The sequence below is a fragment of the Ornithodoros turicata genome, chromosome 6 (genome assembly GCF_037126465.1).
Source record: "Ornithodoros turicata isolate Travis chromosome 6, ASM3712646v1, whole genome shotgun sequence".
NCBI lineage: Eukaryota > Metazoa > Arthropoda > Arachnida > Ixodida > Argasidae > Ornithodoros > Ornithodoros turicata.
Genome location: NC_088206.1, coordinates 67346538 through 67368140, shown reverse-complemented (window position 1 = coordinate 67368140; position 21603 = coordinate 67346538). Strand labels below are relative to the sequence as shown.

Sequence of the window (21603 nt, the reverse complement as noted above, 5' to 3'; positions counted from 1 at the left end):
TCCTGAGCGTTCAGGACGGTAAGTTGGATTCAAAAGGTTGGTCCTGCTGAGAGCAACATTGACGACTGACACGAAGCTACGAAGATATCGGTCGGATTTTTCGCATTGGAGAGGTAAGTGTGTCTGCGACGGAATGCTTGTTGCTCCCGTCCTGCTAACGGAGAGGCCCCGGATGAGAATGGATATCGATGGCTGGACAACCTATACTCTTGCATGTACCTCTGTCTGCAAAACGTTGGGTGCGACCCGCTGTAATAATCATTGCGGCAATATTTTTTTGCCGATAACTATCGACGATGCCATGGAAAGTGTGCCGTATGCGCTGCGTGGAAAGTGATGTCCGGGAGAAAATGAGATGGAGATAAGGCAACTTGATTGATTTGATTTGTCATCAGGTCCTGCTGATAGATTTGGGATTGAGGGTTTGAGGAGTGCTACACTTCCATGAATGGTACTAATAAAAATAATTGCCACAGTAGGGGAAATCGTTGTATGGAAGTAAATATGTAACATCGTTGGGGATTTCTTTTTAATTTCTTATTCACAATTGTAAGAAAATGAAGTTCCGTCGGGAAAGAGAAATGGGCACGACATACTCTCTCGTCCTTCGACCAGCCAGGGAGCTTAGTATGCGTCAGGGACCGACTTCACGAGGAGCTGTGGCGACATTCGTTCAGAAAGCCTGTAGAAAAACACCGGGGAAACCCTCCGGTATTGGGACTCGATCCCGGCACCTAGAAGTCTTTAATATTGTGCGCCATATTTTCGCGGCATCTTGTAAAGATTTCAACTTTTCACGTCTTCCTCATCCAGTAGGAGGAGGATCAATCAAATAACACATTCAATAGAATCCTGTCTCATTCAGACGTTCGTGGCGAAAGCTTCGTGTTAGAAGCAACAGTGTGTAATAGGTGCATCGTTTCATATTGTAGCTGTCGAGACACGAGCAGTAATCCTCGTAATAATGAATTCGTGCGCGTAGTGCTAAATTACAAGCACATGCCCCGCGGCTGTGCGTGAGCATAAAGACCGCATGAAATGACCTGTGAGGGCGAGGCTAAGTGTAGACGGCAAACTCTCGACAAACCTCCAGCGTCTCCGCTCCGAAAATGAAACGAAAGAAGAAGCAAAAGCGGCATGAGTGACTGAACGAGATCGTCCATGATTTTGCTCCGTTGTGAGATTATCTTATCAGAGCAGGAATGAGAGGGTGGTTATCAGCGCTGTATCGGGTGATCAAATGACTGGCGAGGTGAAGGTGATTATTTATTTATTAATTAATTTATATCTGGAGTGCCCACCAACAGCCAAAGGCCTTTTTGTTCGTACGCAGTACAGTCACCATTCGCACAAAAAGCAGAAAAAAAAATGAAAAAGTCATTCAAAGATTAGATATAAAAAGAGCTAAAACAATAAAACATAAGTTGATCGAAGTACAACTCATTACGAAACACAATCGTTGGCAATGGTATTATAAAAGAGCATTGCAAACGCAACATCGGCGAGCGAATATTAGATAACTCCACGTAAGAGAAATTAAACAACGGCCAGATTAAAAGCAGGCCTTAAACAACGAAAACTGGCCGAGGCAGACCGCAATTATAGGGAGGACACAGACACGGAAGCCTCACAGGCCCAGAAATTAACGAATTCCCCGAGTTGTTTGAATTCTCTAGACATTGTACTCCGCGAGCACAAGAAATTCACAGACGCAAGCATAACTCTCCACAATCCACGACACCGAGAACTCTTTCCAAAAATCGTATATCGAGTCTATACGTCTGTACGTTCACACAGCGTTGTCAGCCCAAGTCTTTTAGCAATGTCCTCATAATCAAAATAGATTATCTTACCATAAATAATCCGAATACTCTACGTTGCATACACAGTCTTTTCGATTGCACTCAGATTTCGTGAGAGTTATTATTGCAGTTTGGGGTTATCAGATTGAAGCAGACTTCGTGGATATTTTTTACGTCACAGTTCCCGGGATCGGAAGTCTTGTGTGCCGATTGATTGATGTGAGGTATATGGTGTCTATTAACTGGACAGAGTTCTGACATTTTTTTTTCTTTTCTGTCCGTTTTCTATTTTTTTACCAGCAGCAATGCAGACCTAACGCGAGTCAATGAGGCCATTCACATATCCACTTTCTTCGTCCTTTTATTATTTTTATTTTAGCAGATCCGTGTTTCCACTCAAGCATCCCCGTGCGTGTCTTATCGGAGCGATTTAGTTGATTCGAAGTAACTGCCCGAACAGCGTTGCGATAACGGACGCCGTCAAATCAGAACAACAGCCACGGTATGTGAGCAACTTTCAAGGAACAAGGCGATTTATTAATTTATTTTACCCCGAGGGCCCATACGGCTATAACATAGGATGGTGGGAAAAACAGAGTAGCAATTGCAGTACGGTAATTGCACAGTTGCAGTAGAATCAACGAAGCAAAATAAAATACGGTGAACATTCTGCAATTGGTAGAAAGCAAAAGAAAAGAGGTCACAGTACAAAAAGAGTTAATACACCATTGAGCAACGCGAACGTACTCCATACACTTTGCAAGTAATCTAAAGAGGTCTAATCGATTGGCTTACAATAACGTTCCCGGAACCGTTGTCGTGAACACCTTTCGATCTACTAAAAATCATTATTTTGTGGCCCATACGAAACTCGCCCAAGAAGCTTTTGCGAGATGGACGGCCAAACAGGCCTATTGCATCCTTTGTGCTTGCTTGTTTGTTGTTTTAGGGAAAAACTGGGAAACTGTCGTGTACATAAACATTTAGAAATTGGGGACAGTCAGCTGTCCAGTGTTGTGACTCTGATCGCGTACAGAACAAGAGATAATGGTCCGCGTGCCGAGTACGTGAAGTTCACGAAAAATGTTTTGTGTCGTAAGTCCAGGATAATATAAGTATGAGCGACCGACTGAAACCGCGTAGTATATTTTATTTCCAATGCACGCTACGTTTTACGTTTTGTAAAATGGAGTTATGACTAAAAAGTATTCGGTGTTTGATGCTTGAACTGTTTCGAAGCCTCTGTTACTCATCTTCGATTGATGTTGATGATGATAAGGATGATGATGGGGTAAATTATCTTCCTTCCGCCCACATTTATGTACTTTTCCCGCAGTGCCATCAAACGCTCCCATTGAAATGTGCACCATAGAAACATTGGAAATAGTCTGAGCTCAAAGAAGAACGTGAAGAAAAAACAATGTACAAGTTTCCGGCGATGCAGAATCAAAAATAACAAAGACGGTTAAGAGCATCAACTGTTTACTATATACATAAAAAACAAGACTTTCGTGCAGTAGGCTGCACTTCTTCAGGTTTGAGGACCTGTTACAAGTGGTGAAGCATATATCAAAAACCAAGTCACATGGTACAAGAGAAAAGGGTAAGGGTGAAGAGAAAGAAGAAAGAAAAGGTGGTGATGGTGATGGCGAGAGGGCTTAAGGACACCGTGTTCCAGTCAACACCACCTAGATAGAAAAAGCCTGCGCGCTCGTCGACATGACGTAACAATTAAGAATCAGCCAATCAGGATCGTGTTTTCGACGTCCGTAGCCAATCACGAACGTGCTTTCAGCGGTCGTGGCGATGCAGAAGACCCACCGTCGTCTGCGAGTTGCGATTGAACGTCTCCGCGCTACTAATTGGGAAAACTTGGAAATAAAGAGCAAATCGGTCGCAATCTTTCTCAAAACTAACTTTCTGGAATGCGTCTTGCACTTTTTTGTCTAAATATTTATTTCTGCAGGTTCCAGGTGAGCTGCAATCATTTGCGGGTTCTTGAATACGCAGAACGGTGAATCGCTGTAGCAGACGAATTCTGGCCCTTATCTGAAAGAGGGAGAGGAGGCAATGCGCAAGTTTTCTCTATCTACACTCTTAAAAATGAACTTCACCACATAGCACGCTCCTAGCCAACCATCATTCCGAATGACAACGTTCTCGTCCCTGATTTGTTGAAAACGAGAGGCGGAGCCTACTTTGTGGCCATTATGCACGGCACGGAATACGCTCCGCCTCCCGTTTTCAGCAAATCAGGGGCGAGAACGTTGTCATTCGGAGGATGGTTGGTCGTGACGATGCCCACTTGAGTGCGGCCAACAACGGCAAGCTACCTCGACCCCCCCCCCCCCTCATTTCTAAGAGTGTACACTCTTAAAAATGAACTTCACCGCATAGCAGGCTCCTAGCAAACCGTCATCTCGAATGATATCGTTATCTGCCCTGATTTGCTGAAAGCGGGAGGCGTACGCCTTTTTTGTGACACTTATGCTGTTCATAATTGTCACAAAAAAGGCGTACGCCTCCCGTTTTCAGCAAATCCGGGAAGATAACGATATCATTCGAGATGATGGTTGACTAGGAGCGTGCTATGAGGTGAAGTTCCTTTCTAAGAGTGTATAGGTGGTGTTGTTTCAGCTGGCTGAAGTCTCATCATCAATTAACGCACAACTTCGCGCGTTAGCAACCTAGATACGTTGATGACATATCAAGGGGTTGTTAGCCACACCGTGAATGTCTTATTCCGGCGTCTGCAGCCATATTCTAACACGTCGGTATACTACCCTTTCAAAAATATTACCCGTTCCTAAATTTAATACTTTTAACCAAGTCACCGGCGAGCGTTAACCCACTCTTGGGACAGTGACACATGGAAGCTCATCTGGCAAAGGTTCGCGCCTTCTAATAAGTCTCGCGATGAAAATAGCGGAAAGCTGAACACGTACTTCGGCGACGGCGTCCCCGTTGTCGAAGACGGCTATGCAAACTGACTGCGGGCCACTTCCGGCACAAAAAGTGCGATATTTGTTGAGACTGGCAAGATCTGGCTAAACAGAGTGAGCGAAGAAGAAATACACACACACAAAAAAAAATATCTGTTTGCGTTTGTCTTTCAAAGCTGCAACCTGTGTCGGTGATCGCCTTCTTGGTGCTTCCTTAGTTATTATTATTTTTTTTTACGTTGAATATGCAACTTTGTTGAATTTCATGTAACATTTTGACGGTACCGTTCAGTGTATATAGTTAAATGAAATTACTTACACAGTAGTTACGACTCGACGGCCTCTACTAACTTCTCAACTTAAGTGGTCGTGTGGTGTTAGTTATGAAAGCTTTGCATTCGTCACAATTTCTGCTCCCGATTTTTGTTGTCGTGAATTTTTGTTGTAGTTGAATAGTGGTTGTAGCGCTCGTTTGGTTCCATTGCAGTTTTTTATTGTGTTGCAAGAGTGTATAGGACATTATTATCATGGCACGACACTCTGTGTTCCTGTGTTCACCCCTGCTTGGGCTCATCAAGAGCACGCAATATCTGATATGTGAAATAAATAAATAAGCTAATTTGATAGAGCAAATTTAATTAATTAAATTGAGAGCCGTTAAAAGTAATTCTACGTCCAAAACATCGCGGACCCCTCCAATGGAAAGTAGCCCCTATATATATTTCTAATTTTATTGGACTGTGCGCGCTTGGTCCCCGGGAATGTGAGCTAGTCTGTGAATGATTTGATGTCTTCTGCGATTATCAGATCTATGGTGTCAAATCGCGAAAGTTGCTGTGCACAAAAATGGCGTCTTTCGTGCACGGCTGGTTTCGGACAGAATGCGCGTAGAAGGACATGAGCCACGCCACATTTTCGAGAGATACCATCTCATCTAAATTTCAGTTTAAAAGGCATTACGTCACTTTGATATATAGTGTGTGGCTGATTACATTATGTACGCATACTACTGCACGCGAAAGTATCGAGAAAAAAAAGAGAATTATTTTCCTACGTGTCGTACTCGGCGAGATACAAACCTTTGAATACACGTACTCTTTAAGCTCTTCCCATTGGTTATCGTAAGCGCGTGACATTTTCCACGCTGCCTCACTGGTGGAGATGCCTGCAGTGACGTCAGAGCTCGATGAGTTTCGATATTCGTCGTGCCGATTTTCTAGCATCTATTGTCCCCTTTGCTGTAAAACTTGTAGTGCAGATGAAAGATGACGCACCCTGGAAGTCGCTGAGAAGGCGTGTTAGCTTAGCTCAATTAGTAGAGCCCTGGACCGGTAATCGAGAAGATGTGGGTTCGAGTCCTACAGCTGGCTAACCTTTTCAGTGACTTTCATCTTTCATCGTTAATTTCTTAGGCAACTTGAGGCCTTGTATGTGATTGTCCCTTCTATGTTGTTCCAGCCTCAGAACATCAGTTATCTCATGTTGTAGTGCAGGTTCGCAACGATGCAGATAGTTGTGCTTCACATTTGTATGAAATAACATGGGACGGAATTTCGCGATTTAATTTCATATCGTCTCTGGGAGTGGAGCTGCAGCAGTATCTTTCGTAATCGTTGCACCAACCTGAACTTACAATTGATTTCTTCACGTTGCAAATATATGGTGACATTGAAGAGATGTACTTCCTCGTTAGTTTCACTCTGTTGTTCACTCAGCCGTTGCAGTGACATTTTTCTTTCCTACTCAACCGTGACCCACACATTGTCGGCCTTCCTACCTTCTTCGTACTTTTACTTTCATTTTTCTTTCGGAACCTCCATATTTACATAAATTATTATCTTCAGCTGCCCACACTAATCAATTGTGTACGTTCTAAATTTCTTACCGAGTTTCGGTGGATCAATTGGTAAGGTTTGCTCGGACGTCAGGTTACGGGTTCGAACCAGGCCGCGACACCAACAAGGTTTCTGTGACGCCTTTCATGATCACAGTTGTTTGGCGACGAGGATTGGATTGGAACGGAATGAAAAAAAAAAGGAGATTGCGGACCCCACGAGTGGGGCGCCATCTGCTCCACAGAACTCTTACGTTTCTCTGCCGTTATAAAGCTGACTGTTGTCACGTTATTAATTGATTTTAGTGCACGTGCTTCGGGGTATTTTATAAAGTTCATTCAATGACGTCGCTCCTGTAGATGGCACTAGCTTCGCAAAAGGCCAGAGCGCCGCCATGATATATGGGTCCGGCGAAGCTTAGTTTCGGTTTCGTTTGCTGCTGTATGCTTTTTAGAAGACTAATGACGTTGGAAATGTGGGAATATGTTATCGGAATATGATACTACTAATATTCACACCGTACAACAGCTTAGAGGCACCAAACGAATGGTGAGCACGGTGAGGGTGAAGGTCTGGACGGTCGGGACCTCATGACCGACATCATGGCGGCAAACCCGCTAGCGACTGTGCCGACCCCCTGCGTGTGACGTCATGTGAATAAACCTAATTTTGCAACGAGCGTGTAAGTTACGTAACAGCTAAACCTCACATCCTGCATAGAGGTGTTTGCTTCCTAAATATTGGAATCCGCGTGACATTTAGCATTGATTTAACACTGTAGAGTTTGGTTCAACATTTGTAGTTTTGGGCATAATGCTTGCAGGGCGAACAACAATGAAGTGGTGAAGCAAAAGTGGTGAAGTTAAATTCAAAAGGGCAGCAGCATGTCTTCGTGGCAGCAGCAGCAACAGCAGCTGCACCAGCAACAGAGAGAGCTGGAAGCTCAGCAGCAAGCCAGGCTTCAGCAGCAGCTGGCTGGAACGCATCAGCATCTTCAGCAACGACAGCCGTCTCCGAGCGGTCCCATGTTCACGTTGGGAACTTACGGTCAACCGTCGCATTCGCCAAGGTAAAAAGGCACAACCATGCATCTCGCATATTACGAAATACACGGCTGCTGTTGGTTTTTTCTTAGACTAACACGTTTAGACTAACTTAGACTTAGTCTAACTGTGACTTAGACTAGCACGCTTATGCACTCATGATGCGGAACGATTTCGGCTTCTACATGCGGACAACGGCAGGTAGGATACACAAACGCTTTTTTAGTTCGGATATAACGCGCACGGCTACAACGAAATATCGCAAACGCGCCGGAGAGAGGCGATAAAAGAAAATGAGTGCTGCTCCACATGGAGATACGTGTGCGTATGTCACTGATATTTGCTGTATATGTGCGAAAAAAATTGTTCGGTTCGACTACATAGTATTCGCTTCGCAGCCCTACTCTGCATATAACGATCACGGCTGCAACGAAATACCGTTTAGTTGCCGGATATATATAACGAGTACATTTGCACGTTACCCCGATTGACAGCCACACCGATTCCCAACGCGTTCTGTACGGCCCAGCGTGAGACGTTTATTGATATCGAACACTATTCGATTAGGACGGCTCACGTTCATTCCATGAGTCGTCCTTACTGGCACCCCACCCGAGAATGTTGTTTATGCTAGACGCCAACTCACTTCCAAAACACGCAGTTCCTCATTGAAGCCCAAGGTCAATCGCAGGACACTTCGAGGGTCGACTGTTCGCCAGGCACTCGCCGCTGTGCAAACGACACCCGACACATACGATCCTCGAGGAAATAAATGGACGGAACGATGAGCCGTTCTATTCGGTTCAGACTCATGTAAACAATGGAGGTTCATCGTTATCGTATGGTTCATTTTATGCGTTTATTTTACGCTGTCACTTGACTTTGCTCGCACGACCTTCCTGATTTGTGCTAAGATAAGAGTGGAACGCAAAAAAATAAAAAATAAAATAAAATTATAAATAAATTCATTTGTGATTCCGCACAATATGGACCTCGCCCAACGTTTGAATACGCAAAATAAAGATGCCGTCAGTGAACACTACATACCGGCGAGACTCGTGGCGTGCTAGCAGACCGACGAAGACTCAAGCGAGGGAAGGTTAAGACGCAGAAGTTTATTCACATAAAGGTCAGGTCAGGAATGAGAGACAAAGGCTGTGGTGCCCAGCAGCGCCGACCCATATGGCATAATATATAAAGCATTTGGTTCTCGCGCAGAGCAGAGTCCGTTCCTTTCATCCAGCCGGCGGCTTCTTTGACGGCGGAGGTGCGTTGGCGCACTCGAGTGTATATCTCGGATTACGCTGCAGCATGTTCTCTCGTATGCGTTGGCTTGGGTCGATATCGTGTCATCCGGTGTGGCGCCCAGTCATAACAATACGCCATTCAACGCGTTTTCGAAAGGGCAGGCGAAGCTTGATAGTTTCTTAGGAGTCACGGTGACGTCCCTGCGAGCCCAGGCATCTGTCGCCTACTAACAGCGCGCGTCTCCGCTCTCCGCCTCACATCGGATGACTCTGAAGACGTGAGGTTTGGTCCGCGCATAGTGGTATTAAAAGACAATGGTGGGGAGGTGTCTGAATACTAGCTCCCTCTGTGTAGGGTGAAGACAACCGCGTCGTCTGCTAGTATGGGCTTCAAAATGGCGGTTTTGCGGCGTTGGCTTCCGCGAAGGGTAAATCCACTACAGAGAGGGAGCTACTATTCAGGCACACTAATGGCGGGTTACGGTTAGTCCTATACGTGACTCGCTGAAGACGGCGTGTCAAAGCATCTTGTACCCAGTGCTACCGTTGAAGGCGTAATCTAAACAAACAAAAATATGTACTGCAATGGATCGAGTACTTAGCAAGTTTATGCATTTTTCTTTCTTTGGTTTCTTTGTTTATTTGCTTCCTCTATTCCGGCAGCTGTAGTTGTAAGGGCTATAGCACTACTTATCGCGTTGCCTTATCCGTGTTTGCTTCATAAAGCTGTTCCATACACAGATGATATACATTTGTTGCATATGCTGTAGGTTCTGCACCCGGCACAAAAAGTCCTTGGGTTTGGCGGACCCGTAGAATATTTGTTTACCTTTTGCGAAACTAAATATTATTAATTATTCTTGCTGTTGGACACACTTCTCATTACGCGCGCCTACGATTGATTGCGTCCTTAATATCCACCAATAGGAGTGCAGCGGAACGCGACCAAGCCGTGCACACCATCATGGAGCACTTGCCCCCATCGCCGACAGTTCAACGTCGGGTTCCAACCCAGGGTGCGGCTCAGGCTCAGGCCCCGGTTCCAACCCCGAGTCAGGTCCAGGGGCCTGCTCCGTACACGGTTACTGTGTCTGCATCCTCCGTGACGTCAGCTGTGACGTCGACCTCGAGCTCTATCGTGACGACGACTTCGAGCTACCATCGTGACGTTCTGCCCCAGTCTGCTGGTCAACATGTGTGGACCGATACGGTCATTGTGGAATACCGAGATCCTCAGGGTCTGACGACGGCTCAGGTGATCGCTGCACAGTCTCAGGACTACGTCGACGAGAAAGAAATGGAGTACAAGTTGGCCATTCAACAACTGCAAGGTCAGTGTTGCTTGCTTGTTTCTTTTTTTTTTTTTTTTTTCATTTTTCGCTTAATGGGATGAGTGATTGTTCGATTGAAAAAGAAAAAAGTGGGGATATGAGTTCGGCACAGTTGAGATAGGGTACTCCGGGACACGCACATTGGGGAGAAAGTAGAAGAACAACGCGAAACAAATTCAACCGCTGATGTCGTGACTCACCTCCCGATTTTTTCTTCTATCTATCTATCATAATCATCATCATCATCATCATCGTCACGGATGTCCAAGAGACAACAAGAAACCAACAAGGGCTAACTAATCAATGAGTCCACATTAATGAGACTGTACAGTCCACATTAATGAGACCAAATACAGGAATGACCCTCGACGCCTGCTGCACAATGTGCCCTGCCCTTAGGACATGCTTTAGGATGTCGCGGAAAATGAAAATAGTGTGGAAAATATGAAAAAAACAAACAAAAAAAAAACACGATGAATGAATAAGAACCACACAGTAGATATCGCGGAATATAGAGGCATGTATTGAGAGATATAAGCAATTGCATTAAAGTAAACGGTGCTCTGAAAAAATAAAATAAAAAATAGAAAAGGAAAGAAAATATAATGAAATGGACGTCGTGTTGTAGTATACGTAATTGTTATTGCGAAGCAATGAAAGTACAAAGAGCTAAGTGAAGCCTAAATAAAAACATTGAATGGTGCAGATCATATGGGACGACATTCTGCAATAAAAGTGTGCAACACACTTTTATTGCAGAATTAAAAACACTGTTATCGTAATGTTTGAAACACCTAATTCCATCGTCATTCATGTAGTTGTTGTTGTTGTATCTTTATGTTTGCTCTGTTTGTGGCGCATTTTCAGTAACGGGCCCTATTAGATATTTATGTGTTCATCAACTCATTAACTTATTTAACAGTTAAAAATCATTTCTGTAGTGACGCACGTGATATCGTACTGACGAAAGTTTCATTCTTGAAGAAGAGTTGCGCGATGTACATCAAAAAGTACTGCGTTGCAACAAAGTATACCTTATGTCTTTTACATTTTTGAGAAAGAACTAGAACAGTCAATCCCGCGCGCACAACCCTTTCCATCTCAGCCGCATCAATCACTCGTCTTACGTGAGCAGCACATTTCCCTTCCTTCCTGGACGAGAGACACATCGTAAAAGATTCTCGCGATCTATTCCAGGGTTCTCAGCGGGCCTAGGGTCGCGACAGGGGCCGGGCGGACGCCTAAATTTAGTGGAAGAGCGGGAGACCCCCGTCTCCGGCTCGTTGCACTAGGGGGTAATTTTAGAAGCAGGAATTCCTCCTCGGGTTTTCTCGCCGCAATACTAGTAGTACTATACTATGCGGGAGTTATATAGGCAGCTTTCCGTATACTAAGAGTGAGGGGTTGTTTATTCGAGCTGATGGTGCGCAGAGGAGCCTGACGGTCGTCAGCAGTCTTTCACGAGGCGATTATTTTGTCTGTTTGTTTTTAGTGGCTGGGCGCTTTCAGTGACTGTGGGATCGGTAATTAGTTCTCACAGAGTGGGTATACAGGAAGAATATAAAAAACAAAGCTGGTGCGACTTATGCGTCAGGTCTTCAGGGTCGAGAGTGCGAAGTGTCTGGTTTTAAAGGGGCACTGAAGTGTAAACATTTCTCCTGGCAGGATGAAACATTCCGTTTGCTTTCACACCGACACAAAACGAACGGTGTTGGTTCCTTGCTTCGACCGTTGTTTTGTAAGCGACAGAAAGCGCTTTCCCTCCGTGCTTTCCCCCCTCTCTCTCCTTCTCAAGAAGCTCGACAATGCGGAGAGGCCTCCGATTGGCTTCCTAAATCGATCTCCCGCTTTGATTGGGCAAACCGTTTGAGGGGACCAATGAGAGCCCGCTTAGAGATTTTTTGCACTTTATCGCCCCTTTAATGTCCTTATTTGGCTTTAAAAAAATGGAATCATTACAATCTTTCATTGGGAACGATGGGACAATAAAATCATAACAATCTTTCACCTGCTATTCATGACGAAGTAAAGTTTTACTCACGCAGTAAGCAACATTGGCGCTTCCTTGACTAAGGACGCTACAGGTTATAATACATGACACGACAATACATGACAAGTTATAATACATGGTGTTCATGTGCACGAAAAAATACTGCCTTTAGTGGGTATAGAAGTGCTCTGAACGAGTCTTGCTTTTTTTATTTTAAAACGCTTTTAAAAGCCTTTTTCGTTTGCTCAGCGTGTTGGCAGAGTTTATTTTTGTCTTTAGACACGACAAAAAGAAAAAAGACACACACACACACACATACTCACTCTAAAAACACACACAAACCTTGTACGAGACGCACCTAACACAAAGATGACAAGCGCAAACGAAAGAGGAAATTCTCTGAATGTGATACGATTCAGGGTGTTTTTTTTATATATATGTATATATATTCATTACATAATTTTTATTAAAAAAACTAGCAGAGCAAAATAGATGCCGTTTCAGCAGGTGAGATATACGGCCAGGTGAACGTCCTGTAGCCTGTAGGGTTGCGTTTGCAACTACTGGACGACTAATTAGCTAAAATGCATTGATTAACTTATTAATTAGATGTTTTTTTGTTGTTTTTTGGCAATGCGAGATGGCAGAATTGGAGCCAGTCTGTATTGATCATCATGACCCCATCACCCCCATGACCCTCGCTCTTGAGTAGTTGTGTTTGCGAAGTGAATCAGAGCCTCATCTCACCAACGGGGGCTGTCGACGCAGTTCTCTATTCATGCGATAGATGGCTCTGCCGCAAAGTTAAAGGGTGTGGCAAAAATGGAGCGCCATTTCTCGTTGTGTAGGAACTGTAGATATACTACGTATGACGGTGCTCCCAGTCGAAAAGATCCTTTTTGTGGCTCTAGCATAATGGCAGTCATTTAGCAAGCGGGATATTCCCAACCCTGGTGTATTAGTCCAGGGAACGGTAATGGTAACGGAAACAGAAACGGAAAATTACCGAAATTGGAGATGGTAACGACAACGGAAACGTATATACCACGGTGCTGCTGTTACCGGAAACAGAAACAAAAACTACGGTATGGAATTCGGGCTACGGCTATTCCTGTTGTGCAATGGCATTAGTGGTTTTTCTTTCTTTTTTTTAATTACACTATTCCCAGTAATACAGGGTGTTCAAAACTAAGCTTTCACGAGCGCTATACGCAAACACAGCGATGACAGGAAACCGGATGATAACCTTACGCTACTTGTGTAAGAAACAGGTGCTGCTAATTATGTAGCACCTGTTTCTTACTCAAGGAACAGAAAAATAGCATCAGTTTTGCTTCTGTTCGCCTATTTATAAAGTGCTAGTGAAAGCCTAATTTTGAACACCCTGTATATGCCTCGAATAGCACGCAAGAGAAGAGCAAGCACAATATGGGATCTTCACAATGCAGCGTCGCTTTGCCCGTCTCAGACCACATAACTCATGACGCCAACACATATGACCTACACAACAGATTCCACGACATAGCACGAGAATGCGAGCCTATGCTTTTCTTTCTTCTTCTTCTTCTTTTTTTTTTTTCACCATTGTTATGGCAGTATTGTTTACTACTGAGAGCGTCTGCCTGTGTGTATGCGACATTGGAAGGAGGTCTGGTCATGCCCCTCTTGAGTTCCTAGACTCAGAGTTTGGGCACGACACTCTTAACGGGATGAAGACATGTTTCTATATCTTTTTTTAAAAAGATGCTGTGAGATGTACGGACCCCACGGATGCGAAATTACTTGTGTGGTGCGCACGCGAGACATCGAAACAGCACTTAGTAAAACGGGATGTTGGCAGAGCTGAAACAGCTGTTCCTCGCGCGGCTCTCTAAGCGCCGTTCCATTACCGGAAGCAGTAACCAAAACGAAACGGAAAGGAAATTATAATAAAGGACACGAAAATATCGCAGTAACGAAACCGGAAACGGTAACGAAAATATACCCGTTACCCTTCCCTGTAATATACAGTGAACCCTCGTTAATATGACCCCCGATAGTCTGACATACGCGCTTTACGACCATGCTCCTGGGGAACAATGCAGTGAAACCTCTGCAAATCCCCCCCGTTAATATGACAATTCCGCATTATGACCAAAATTTTCGGGGACGGCCATGGTCATAATAACGAGGGTTCACTGTATACCATATTCTTCACGCTCAGTCTATTTCGCCTGCTTGATGATGATGATGATGATGAGGGACGAAGAAAACAATGGGGGGGGGGTTCATTTCGTTCTTGCTTGGATCTTGCGTCTGGATTTGCTGCATGCGTTTATTTGGAAGCAGTAACAGACAAGTTTTGGTGTGTGGCATAAACCATACTCAAGTTCCCCAGTACAGATTCCAGACAGTTTCCATTTCAGCTACCTCGTTAACATATCTTCTGATTGTACTGCACTGGGACATTGTAATAGACCTCTCCCTGTTTGTAAACAAAGGCCGTCGTTCGTGTTCGACAGCGAGGAGCAGAGCCGTATATTAAAAGGGAGTCTGGCCATTGGGAGGAGTCACAAAAAGAGGCTCGACCTGTCAATCACAGTTTCGCTCCTCTGATTGGTTTGCTTTTTACCAAGGGGGTCGCCATGACACCATACTGCCACCCAAAATGGCGACGAAAACAAACGCAGTGAAGCGGGGATTTCGTGACAAAAAATTTCACAGACTAACCTGATTTTACGCTGCAAATGTACATACTAATATAAGTTTCTCCGAAATCAGTTTCAACTTATGCTCATCCCTCGATATCTAACTGAAAACAATACGTTTTGTCGCCGGTGTTATGCCTAGTGAACACGGCGATCACAACGAAACCATAACAAAAACGGCGCTGTGCTGTACAATCTTATATTTAATTGCTGGATTTCATGGATATAAACATTCTTGCCTCTTATATTCCAACTATTCATGTGGATTTGTTTAAAAATCATACCGACAACAGAATGTGTCCCAGCTGCCGGCAGCGGTACAACGACGGAAGCAGACGACAACTCCCGACGTTCCCCACGCACTCTAGGTCTCTAGGTGGCGTTCATCAAATTTGCACAAAAATTTACTAGTTTTGCAGATAGCGAGAGGTATCCATTTCAATCCCATCCAATCCACTTGCCACCCAAAATGGCGCTGCCCATGTTGGATAGGGGGACAAATAGTGAGGATAGGTTGATTGATAGCGCCCGATATTTCAAGGCTCTATTGGTCAGAAAGCTGAAAAAGTGGGTGGAGCTTCAGGTATAGGCATGACCCATTAATGGCCAGACTCCCTTTTAATATACGGCTCTGGCGAGGAGTGTTCGACAGCGCCACCAATTTGGTAGGGTTGAACTACGCTCGAAACTAGAGGCGGACAAGGTCGCGCCCGAAAGCCACGCTCTTGATGGGATTACGATGTGTCCCTGAAAAGTACGCCACCTTCGGTCCTAGTTTTCTTTCATTAGGAAGCAGCGAACAAGTGCCCATTCTTGGAACCCAGAACCCTCCCCTTCCGATTACTTTCGGTTTCAGTCTGTCTACCAGCGTCATGATGACGACGTTTCTCGGGCAGAGGTCTATTACGGTCATGTGACCATTTAATGCGTCATATGGCAAGAGATAAAATCTCCATTCTCTCTTAACCGACGTCGCACCTCCAAATTCGCCCATGAAGGTCAACCCATTTTTCAACCCGAGTTTGGATCCCGGGGTCCGTCAGCATCGGTTCATCTTTCCCAGACAATCACCGAGAGGGGTCGTATTTTCTTCTCTGGCGCTATTGTTACCCGGGAGTGTTGCCAGATCATGGGAAGACTGAGGGGTACTTAACAGCTTTGTGTACCACACAACTCGACTGGCACTTGGCACTAGGTGTCAGTGCCGGAGAAGACTGCGTGAAAAAAAAGTACCGAAAATGAAGGTTTCATAGGTGGCGCGGCAGGCAGATCACGTGACCAACCAACCAGGGAAGCATTGCAGGTGGGAAGACTCAACTTCAACTTCACGTTCGTAAGATACAATGCCGTTTGGATAATGTGCAGTAGTAAATAATAAATAAGTAAATAAAATATAATATAATAATAATATTAATTATTAATATATAATAATAATAATAATAATAATAATAATAATAATAATAATAATAATAATAATAAATAAAAGTAGTAAGACACTCCAGTCATCATGATCGCCAACAACAACAACTTTATTTCGAGATGGTGAATGGGGAGTTTCATCAGCAGGGGCGATACTCTACCCCATTGCTGGTGGTGATGTGGGGAATGAAATAATGAGCCCCTTCACAATAAGGATCCAAGTCCTATGGTGTCCAAAACGGTCGAAAGAGCTTTGGGGGCAGAGCGTTGGTGGGCTGGATTTGACCAGGGACCAAGCAATTTTGATATAGAGAGAGGGGGCGAGAGTCCAACTGATCAAGACATCCGGAAAGTGTGGTTCGGGAAGGTTGGCAGTGTGGGCAACGAAGAAGAATGTGCTCTAGATCTTCTAGAGCACAGCAGTGACCGCATCTGGGAGAGTCAACTTGTCTGAAGCGGTAACGCCACTGAGCTGTAAAAGTCACATCAAAACAAATTTGTTGTCGTGGATTCAAAGTGTGTAGAAAAGTCGGTGAAGTTGATTTGCGAGGAAAGCGGCCCCTGACGGAAACAACGTGAAGTGTGCGGCGTCTAGAGCATCCTTATATACGGCCGCGCGATATTATTCTAGAATTTTGACGTAAGCAAAAGTGTCTTAATGCCATATAATTCGTTCTTCATTTAATGAAATGCCATATTCTTAGAGCATGTTGGATCTTGTCTTTTGCTACTTTTTTTTCTTTCAAATTCAAATTTTATTTGACGGCAGTAATACAGTTAGACAATGTTAAGTACAACACGACGAGCCAGAGGGAACCCAAGCAGCACAACATCTTGGTCCAATATTGGACCAATATTGGCGATACTGACCGCCAATATTGATTGGTCCAATTTTGGTTCAGTATTGGGCCGACATTGCCAATATTGGTCGAATCTTGGTCCGGTATTTTGCCGACATTGCCAATATTGGTCCAATCTTGGTCCAGTATTGTGCCGACATTGCCAATGTTGGTCCAATCTTGGCCCAGTATTGTGTCGACATTGCCAATATTGGTCCAGTATTGGGCCAAGATGTGCGCTTTGGGCAGGGTTCCCGGGTGTACTCGAAAGGAAACCAGAAGTATTGACCCTTGTCGCCTCAAAGGCTATAGGGACCATTTGCTGGCTTTTCTGCCATCGCTGTTACAGATGTCTAAGTTGCCGTCAGCTATGTCATCACAAGCAAGGCGACAAAAGTAGGTGCAACATATATAACGTTGCATCTTCCGTAAACAAGCTCACTGAAATCCGCATCTTCAGGAGCGGACGTGCCTCGCATAACCATGCGATAAGATACACCGTGTCGGCCGCACTACCTGCTAAGTGGGCTAATAAAAGGATAGCGCTATCGCTGCTAAGGAAATTATCTCAAGGGTGTCCGGTGTCCACCGTTATCTTTGTCTTTTTACTTATCGTTTTAAGAGGTTTTATGAAAGTTGTCCTGAGTGTGATGAGTCGTCTTGGTATCTTGTAGTCTTCGTTTCAAGATTAGCGTTTCATTAATCGAGGGAGGGTTTACGCTATAATCACAACTGCTTCAGATAACTGTCGTAACGCCAGATACACTGACACCGCATTCACGTATGCCGCCTCAAGACAAAACAGTGGATAAGGGTGGCTCATGGAAATCTTGCGCATTCATGAACTACTTTAATAAATTTCACAATCATTTTTCACTCGTTCATTCTTTATTGTGTCATCACATCCTCATTAACTCGGCCCACCCTTAGTGGTCAGTGCTATTAATCAACCACCGTTTAAGGGTACAAGGTACCTCATAATCACAGCTGTCTCGCGACGTAAAATAATTATTATTTAAAAGTGAGGTGGAGTAGCTGAAGCCACAAGCTTCATATTACTTTTAGCTATGATCCAAGCCAACTCAATCCTGAATACTGCTCGAACGAAGACAACTGCCCTATGAGGGCAAAGTCGGATGGCGTAGCTTGGAATAGTTGTGTACACTCTTAAAAATGAACTTCACCGCACAGCACGCTCTTAGCCAACCATAATCTCGAATGATATCGTTATCTGCCCTGATTTGTCGAAAACAGGACACGTATGCTGTTCATAATTGTCACAAAAAAGGCGTACGCCTCCCGTTTTCAACAAATCAGATCAGATAACGATATCATTCGAGATTATGGTTGGCTAGGAGCGTGCTGTGAGGTGAAGTTCATTTTTAAGAGTGTACCCTCCCATACCGCGGCTGGAAGTACCCGTCATTTGCTTTTGGTTACTCGAACTATTGCTTTATATCATTAGCAGGTTACGATTGGTTGGGGTAGAGTGGACAACAAACTAGTTCACTGCTTCTTATACGCAATGTTGGCACAGCCACTCGTGTTCTTGTTGCCTTAGGCACAGATATGGCTTATCTATAGCGTTGCGCTCCCAAACAATTCTTACGAGCGCAGCTGCACGTCGGCGGGTCGCGCTTGTTTAATACCTTTGCCGTTTAATGCATAGCCAGCGGAAACGTTATAAGCTGATACGTAACCCTTTTTTTTTCTACCCGGGGTTAGCAACGATGTTGCAGAGCAGCGTTTGTTTGCAGACCTCAAATACCACGACGACAGTTGAGAAAAAAAAAGAGCTTCCTTCGAACGAGTATGGAGCATTCCAAAGTGGGCTGCAAAAACAATATCCAAAGTTGCAACAAAGTTTACTTAACAAACAAAGTAATTTTAGTTCGCGAGCGGGTTTATTTGACGAAGCAGTTAGTATTAACAAAACAAACAAATTTAAGTAGCGGAACCCTTATTTTCTAGACGCAGAATGAACGTATGAAACCGGCGACAAATAAAGACAAATTACTTATTTGAGTTACGCGTCATCGAGAAAGCAACACTGGGTAGTGTAAGGCATGAGCGTGACACGGTGTAATAATGACGAAGATAAGATGATACTAAATAAATCAGTGGAGACGATAACGACGAACGGAGGAACATGAAGGACACTCCACCGTTACTGCAACCCCAAGTGATATCGAAGACGACGGTATCCTGTAATTATATCGTTATAAATTATTTGTAACAAATTATGATACCAATTATTGTAACAAACAAAAAATAGGAGACGGTGGTTCCACAAAGCCAGTCAATCCACTGTACAAATAATAGTCCGGGACAGTATTATAAATCTTTACTTATATAATTATTAGTCTTTTGTGTATGTTATCAACTTATATCTTATCAGTCTCCTAATTTAATAATATAAATACTAGTTCGGGCTTTTACGTTATGAGAAAGCTATCCTAATAAGATTTAAGAATAAGAAAGATGTCATGGCGTACAAATGTTCCTTACAAATGATGATATACAACGAAGGGCCATGGGAGGACACTGAAAGGTTGGTTAAAACACAAGCGAGCTGGTGGCAAATATCCCTATAACTGTCTCCTGTTTCGGGTTTTTCGTTGTGGAGCATTGAATACATGAATTACTGCTCTGAATGCCATTTAATGACCTTGACACATCACATAACACTATATAAGTTCCATCACATCCCGGATATTATCCAGACTTTACCTGACACACAATTGCAATGCGCTTTCAAGCTGGCCACTGCGTGTAGGTGATGATTGCTTTTCCCCCGATACCACTCGAGAACGTTACGTTGCTTATCTGCCATATAGCAAACATCGAGATTACACGCGGCCTTCTTTTCCTGGCCTTGCAGCAGCCCCACTTGTTCTTGGCATTCAACCTGCTGCGAAGGTGTGACTGGAATCTTAAGCGTTGCAGGAATCAACTTCAATCGCTCGATTCAGACCCGATAAGAGATACAACACACAGTGTTAATGTCTTTTAGCTTGGATGTAGCTTAGATTAGAAGATTAGCGGAGTAGGCTGGCGTGTGAATGAAATGGAATACTCTCGTTAAACTTACAGCGAGCTGATTGGTCTTGCGAACTTTGCCGTGGAATGTTTATGCAGCAGAGTATACTTGCAATGGAGATGGAGAGTGAAAAAACGGATTGCTCAACTCACATAATAATACGAACCCTTTGTGCCATCAAAGCTCTTTTAGGAGATCATCTACCTTTTTGTACTACTGCTGTAAGTTCTCGAGTGTTCCCTTTTTTTTTTTTACATATTGATTTGATGTTCTCTAACATTCAATATTTACCATTGTTTACATACGTCTTCCATGAACTCTAGTGGCGGTGACCGCAGGCACCAGTTATTGGCCTCTATTAGAGGTGTAAGAAAGGCCGCCACTTTTAATGCTTGTCAGCTGCCTCACGCAAACTCTTTCATAATTCAACAAAAAAGCGGTCATTACTTTCGAAAGGCCCGCTAGCTTTCAATCAAAACTGCACGCCTGCTCATTCATTGTCACCTGCCAAGAACTGTACGTCACTCCTCCTTTCATCGTCACGCATGCGATCGTGCTCACTCGGCTCACGTAACCCTACAATCCCTTTCCTCTTTACTCTCTCTCTCTCTCCCTCACGCATACTCTCAGTCTCGGTCTCGACCTCCATTCTCCTCCTCGTACTGCAAGCAAAACAACAAAACTACGGTCGTGCGCACTATGTTTTCTCGCGCAACCACACAGGCAACGACCTTGTAGCCGCTTCCGCCTTCCGCTTTACCACGTTAAAACCTCCTACTATTCGAGTGGATAGAGCTGCTCTGCGAAATGACTACGATGACTACCTTGCGCATCACACGCTCAGCGTTGTCAAGTGTCTAGATAATTTCTCAAAGACTAATTTACGATTGACTGTGCAAACACCGTGCTAAAAATAATGTGTGCTTGGTGAATAGTGCCTTTTGTGTTGATTTTTTATTTGCAGTTATTGAATTGCGTATTTTGGTACAGTTTCGGAGATTCTAGAAAGACCCCAATATGCGATGCTCTTTGTAATGTAACATTCTGGAGTTGATGTTAGTTCTTAGGTTCTGAGTACTTAGGTGCAGGTTGTTGTCTTTAGTGGCATTGTACACAGATTCGTTCAAGCATAACCGAGAAACATGCATGCGACATACATTTACAAACAAAAACGTATGCAAAACGAATGTTTCTGCCTTACTCTTGGATTTCAGTCACTCAAACTCAATAACGATTACATCATCCGTCATTCCGACGCGTGTTAACGCTTTGCAAGTCTTCAGAGCGCTAGCAGACGACAGCCCAGACGACGCAGACCAACGCAGACGACACGCGCGCAGGGATACTGCGGCATATCACTGCGCCCATTCGCAATTGACCACTCACATCGCCGAACACTATTCACCGCGGATCTTCGATCGGTGTTTT

The 21603-nt window shown here is 44.1% G+C and overlaps 1 protein-coding gene across 6 annotated transcripts in view; it reads left to right on the top strand.

The window, feature by feature from the left end:
* The first annotated feature begins 22 nt into the window (after window positions 1–22).
* Window positions 23–21603, top strand: part of LOC135397122 (muscle-specific protein 300 kDa-like) — a 177056-nt gene continuing 155475 nt past the window's right edge. For 5 of the 6 annotated variants that reach the window (XM_064628473.1, XM_064628475.1, XM_064628474.1 and 2 more), the window contains exons 1-3: window positions 23–113; window positions 7403–7648; window positions 9797–10200. In XM_064628473.1, the coding sequence (XP_064484543.1) occupies window positions 7464–7648; window positions 9797–10200 (589 nt within the window). In that variant the 5' untranslated portion in view covers window positions 23–113; window positions 7403–7463. The remainder of the gene's footprint in view (window positions 114–7402; window positions 7649–9796; window positions 10201–21603) is intronic. The other variant, XM_064628477.1, reaches the window with a different exon arrangement.